At 43.5% G+C, this 6,000-nt stretch overlaps 1 protein-coding gene across 3 annotated transcripts in view; it reads left to right on the plus strand.

Moving 5' to 3' along the window:
* Nucleotides 1-4,841, plus strand: part of SKP1 (S-phase kinase associated protein 1) — a 210,605-nt gene extending 205,764 nt beyond the window's left edge. For all 3 annotated transcript variants that reach the window (XM_040344780.1, XM_040344779.1, XM_040344778.1), the window contains exon 6: nucleotides 2,938-4,841. In XM_040344780.1, the coding sequence (XP_040200714.1) occupies nucleotides 2,938-2,973 (36 nt within the window). In that variant the 3' untranslated portion in view covers nucleotides 2,974-4,841. The remainder of the gene's footprint in view (nucleotides 1-2,937) is intronic.
* Nucleotides 4,842-6,000: the final 1,159 nt, after the last annotated feature.

Consider the following 6,000-nt stretch of genomic DNA (forward strand, 5'->3'; position numbering starts at 1 on the left):
TCTGGGGTTGATTCTGGACTCGTCAATGGCAGTGGCATATGTCAACCATCAAGGAGGAACAAGAAGCTCGGCTGCAGCGTCTGAGGTCGCTCACACCTCAAGGTGACCAGAAAGTAGCGTGTCGGCCATATACATTCTGGCCGTGGAAAACTGGCAGGCAGATTACCAGAGTCGCCAGATGCTGGACCAAGGAGAATGGTCTCTGCAAACCGGATGTGTTTCAGCTCCTTTGCCCAAGATGGGGCACGCCAAACGTAGATCTCCTGGCGTCCCGACTCAATCGGAAGGTATTGAGGTTTGTGGCCAGGTCAGGAGACCCATGGGCAGACCCGGCAGATGCGTTAGTAGCACTGTGGAGTTGGTACCGGCTAACCTAGGCCTTCCCTCCTCTAAATCTCCCTTCCCATCTGCTTCGCAAAGTGGAGACCGAGGGGATTCCAATGATCCGAATTGCTCCGGATTGGCCTTGGCGTCTGTGGTACGCTGACCTAGTGCATCTAGTAGAAGACGTCCCTTGGCGTCTACGACTAGGAAAGGACCTGCTGTCTCAAGGTACCATATGCCATCCTGTTTCACAGTCACTGGCCTAACGGCGGGGCTATTGAGAGCCAGGTGCTAAGAGACCGGGGCCTGTCAGACTCGATATCTACCATAAGGAGTGCTCGGAAATCGTCCTCCAGGAAGATTTACCATTGCACTTGGAAGACCTACATATCCATTCTTGAGGAAATTAGGTGACATCCGCGTGTTTGGTTCCCAGAGTCCTGCTGTTCTTACAGCGTGGGGCGGACCAAAAAATTTGCTTTAAGTACAATTAGGGGGCAGATATCTGCCCTGGCTGTCTTTTTTTTTTTTTTTTTTTTTCTTTCTTTTCCAACGACCCCTGGCGGCTTACTCTCTAGTGAGAACGTTTTGTACAGAGGGTTCGGCATGCAGCCCCTCCGGTCCGTCCTCCACTACCTCCGTGGGGATTTGAATAGCAGACGTCCCTTGGCGTCTACCGCTACGAGAGTACCTGCTGTCGCAAGGTCCCATACGTCATCCTGCTTTACAGTTGATGGCCTTAATGGCATGACCTCCTAGGTACCACAGAAACCACCATTTGAGAACATTAGGGAAGTTCCCTTGTTGACACTTTCTCAGAAAGTGGTCCTTTTGGTGGCTATGTCAGTTAGTTCTGAGCTGGCAGCCTTGTCATGAAAGGCTCCCTATCTGATCTTCCACAAGGATAAGGTGGTGCTGCGGCCGCAGATTTTTTTTCTTCCTAAGGTCATTTCGACCTTCCATCTCAAGGAAGACATTGTACTGCCATCCTTGTGTCCTCATCCGTCGAATCCTAAGACGACGTGGCATTCCTTGGACGTTGTCCGAGCTCCGAGAAGATATTTGTCCGTTTCTGCTCCGTTCCGGAGTTCAGACTCACTGTTTGTTTCGGGGGCCGGTCTCATCGGCCTCCATTTCAAGGTGGATCCGACAGATCCCGATCAGGCTTACGCCATGAAGGGTCGTGCGCCTCTCTGTCACGATGCATTCGACCAGGGCAATGGTGCCTCTTGGGCTTTCTGACATCAAGCGTCTGTTTCCCAGGTGTGTAAGGCGGCGACCTGGTCGCCCGGTCACACTTTCACTAAACTTTACACGTTGTGAGTGCATCTTCGAATGCTTCTTTTGCCGCAAAGTTTTGCAGGCGGCTGTTTAGAGTTGCAACTCCTCAGTTGAGGAGCTCTGTTTTGTGGTGAAGTTTAATTTTATGCTGTTCCCACCCCTCATTTTGACACTGCTTTGGGACGTCCCACTTTGTCAAGATTAAGATCATGTCCGTCCATGAACGAAAGAGCAAATAGGATTTTATACTCACCGTAAAATCTTTTTCTCTGAGTTCATGTACAGACACTGCTCCCACTCCTCTCTTTTTTAAGTTTGTTCTGCTTGCTACGAACTGAACTGCTTGGTGCAGGCTGAGGGGATATAGCCAGTAGGACCGCGCCATGGACGTGGCTGTTCAGCTTTGAAGTTGTTAACACTTTCTGCCTAGTCACTCCTAAAGGAAGGCTAATTCCCACTTTGTCAAGATTAAGGCTGTGTCCGCCCATGAACTCGGAGAAAGATTTACGGTGAGTATAAAATCCTATTTTTAATTTTGTATGTATATATATATATATATATATATATATATATATATATATATATATATATATATATATATATATATAAATATATATATATATATATATATATAAATAAATGACGCGAGTAGAGGAGAGCCGATCGGCTGCTCCTCTGACGGGGGGGGGGGGGGTTTGTGCTGATCGATTATCAGCATAGCCCCCCCGAGGATGCCCACTGGACCACTAGGGATGCAAAACCAAAAGACAGGTATGCCACCCTAGACCACCAGGGATGACAATGACACAAATGGATGCCAATCAGTGCCCGCAATGGATGCCAATCAGTGCCCACAATGGCCATCACTGATTGGCAGGCATTGTTTGGCACTGATTGGCATCCATTAGTACAACACATACAATAGTGCCGCCTATGCGTGCCGACCATCTGTGCCGCCTATGCGTGCCGCCTATTAGTGCCCATCATCAGTGCCCATCAATGCCACCACATCAGTGCCACCTCATCGGTGCCCATCAGTAAAGGAGTAAACCTACTTATTTACAATGTTTTATAACAAACAAAAAAAAGTGTTTTCAAAATGTTCGGTAATTTTTTTAATTTTTTTTGCAGAAAATAAAAATCCCAGAGGTGATCAAATACCACCAAAAGAAAGCTCCTTGTGGGTACAAAATGATAAAAATTTAGTTTGGGTACAGTGTAGCATGACCAGCTAAAAGCTAAAAATTGGTCTGGGCGGGAAGGTGTATAAGTGCCCTGTATGAAAGTGGTTAAATTCATTTCTCTAATGTTTGGTTAAAATTTTTGTTCTAGGTACGCAAAGAAAACCAGTGGTGTGAAGAGAAATGAGCTGGTGGTGTCCCTACGTCAATAACACACTGTATAAATTGTTCCAAATAGTTGCACTGCTCTGTTTATAATAGACAAGTCAGTTCAGAAGCTTACCATATTAGCAGCAGGGTGTTTTTGCTGCATGTTTTGTCCAGTATACTTTTTTTTTTTTTTTTTTTCTCCTCCCCCCTAACCGATTTTACCGTTGTAATCTTGTGTGACTTTTACTATTAAACTGTAATAAATCTGTGATTTGTGTGCTTTGGAGGCACAAGGTGGAATCAGGTTCTCTTTTGATATCTCAACCAGTCTGGCGTGTCAACACAGTCCAATACTTAGGCACTTGTACATCTAATGCATTATGGTTTGGAAACTGAGGACTTTCATTGTCACTTTTGCATGATGGTCTCCTTAGCATAATGACACACCAAAGAAGGCTGAACTGACAGTTAACACAAATCTTATTCACATCTTCATATTCCAATGTAACCTAATTTTGGCACCAACCACTATAACTTTTAAGGAGGTTTCATCAGTGCTGCTGTTATAACATCAAGGCTGGAGCTACACATGCGTTTTTTTTTTTTTTGTTGTTGTTTTTTTTTCGTTTTTGTTAGTGATTTAAATAGCCTCTCTGTTGGTTTGATTTTTGTGAGACCCCCCTACCACACAGGATATCGAACTTGAACAATCAGTCACCCTAGGCCTGTTGGTGTTTTTTTTTTTTCTCCTTTTTTCTTTTTTTTACAGTTTGGTCTCGCAGCAGAAAGCAATATCATATGGAGTACACTATTGTGAGTAATATCTGAAACAGATTCTGTGTAACCGGATGCTGATACTGTGATGTACCATACCATGGTGCACATGTAAAATCGCATTTGCAGCAACAGCCTAATCGTTGCACTTGATATCAACTCAGGAGATCCCATTCTGTATCTTGATAGATATCTACTTTCACCTATGTAAATGTATTTATTTTAGTTGTTGCACGGGAAAAAAGGCAAACGTAGACACTGCTAGCTTTATATACTCAATAAATTGTAACTGGATTCACAGTATGTTACTGCTACGTTTTGACTGCATAGTTGGCAAAAGTTGTATTTGCATTAAATCTTCGAGTAAACGTGGACTACTGCTTGGTACGCATTTGTTGCATTACCTTGTTTTGCCCAGGCTCTTCTCCCATCCCCTCTCTCCCTCTCTGCATACCAAAGATAAAACTGGTATTGTGACTTGTCTTCAGAAAAGTTGTCCTACTGTATTTAAGTGGCTAGGGCCAGTGTAATCTGCGAGTCCCAGTGTGCAGAGTGGAACTCTACCTGAAAGTACTACAATTTTTAAGAGCTGATTCTTCCCCCCCCCCCCCCTTTTCCTAACTCTGGCATAACTGTGACAGCCAGGGATCTACTAAGAGTGGAGCTGCATAGTTCCTCTTTTATGGCACTCACTCTATATATTCTAATCATCTAGGGGACACCAGCTTTATGGTATTGGTGGTCTGTGGACAATATTGGTATCTGTAAATTCTTGTGAGGAACCAGGAAATTTAAGGTCACATTGTCTATGCTGTACTGGTAGGACTGGGCATAACAGATGGAATTAAACACTGGCTTACTCTACATAAAACAAATTGATAGGTTTGAATATGCAAGGGCGGGTGCATCAGTGTTACTAGGTTTTAAAGGGTGAATTGGGTCTAGTAGGACAACCCTTTTTAAAACCCTCATAATAACTTTTTGGCTTCCACAGAATTTGCTATTTTGTTTCATACACATTCAGCTGTTCCATGCTTTAAGCTTCTAAAATGGCCTAATTTTTTAGTGTTCATAATACTTTTAAACTGTAAAAGCAGGTTTGAACTTTCCTAATAAACTGAGTTTAAAGTAGTTTGCTTCCATTTTTTTTTCCAGTTTAAAGCATATATGGTCATAAATCACATTCATTGCATTTCAATTATTTCCATTTACTTTTGAATAATTCCAGGTTTACATGCTTATTATGTGACATATATTCGATATACCCTATGAATATGCACAGCTTGTGTCACATTTGACAGAGCCTGCCTTCTGAACCACAGAGGGGCTGAGAGGACGACCGCATGGTACCATGTGGGATATGTATTTTGTAGAATGTAAAAATAAACCAAAGGAATTAAAAGAGAAGCTGTGCATAGCAGGTAGGAAATCCAGGAAGTTGTGTAAAGAAATGACCTGCAGACGGGAAGCCATCATAACGTAAAGGGAGATTTATCAATATTGTATGGGATTGTCAAGTCACTATAGTGTTTGTATTACTTTTACAATGCTGATGTTAAATGAAAGCTTTCTGCAAGACAATCTTTAAACTTGTTAAGCATTTTTTTAACACAGCAAAAAGGTGTTCCCCCCACCAGAACTAAAGGGTGAACTCCACTAAAAGAGAGCACCAAGTACTCAGTTTAACTGCATATACAGTATGTGAACTGAATCTTGGCTTACAGAGGTTTGCTGATTTATAGGAAAAAAACGTTCTCTTATCGTCCATGGACGGACACAGCTCCTTAAATCTTGACAAGTGGGTTATGTTCCCTGCTTACAGGAAAGGACTAGGCAGAAACATGTTAGATAATTAAATACATGTTACTTTAAGTTGAACAGCCCCGCCCAGGGGGTGGTCCCTCCAGACATAACCCTCCTCCCTGCAGTATGCAGCCTCAGTTTCGTTCTGCCTAGCAAAGGAGCACAACGTATGGCTCCCTTTTGGGCCCAGCGCTCTGAGGAAAAATTTTATTTTATTTTTTCTTGAAAGCATCTTCTATCATCTGTCGGCTGAGGCAGGCTGGATATATAGATCCTTGTAGCCAGTCGCTGGCTTGCACGACATGGCTGTTGGAGGTCAGACTTTAAGAGACCGGGGTCTGTCCGTCTCGGTCATCTCACCCATGCTGAAAGCAAGGTACTCCCCTTCCAGGAGGATTTACAATCGCACCTAGAAGGCCTACGTCTGTGCGAAGAGACTGGGTGACATCCACGGACGTACTCTGTGTCCAGGGTCCTGCTGTTTTTA

This window comes from Rana temporaria, chromosome 3 (assembly GCF_905171775.1).
Source record: "Rana temporaria chromosome 3, aRanTem1.1, whole genome shotgun sequence".
Taxonomy (NCBI): domain Eukaryota; kingdom Metazoa; phylum Chordata; class Amphibia; order Anura; family Ranidae; genus Rana; species Rana temporaria.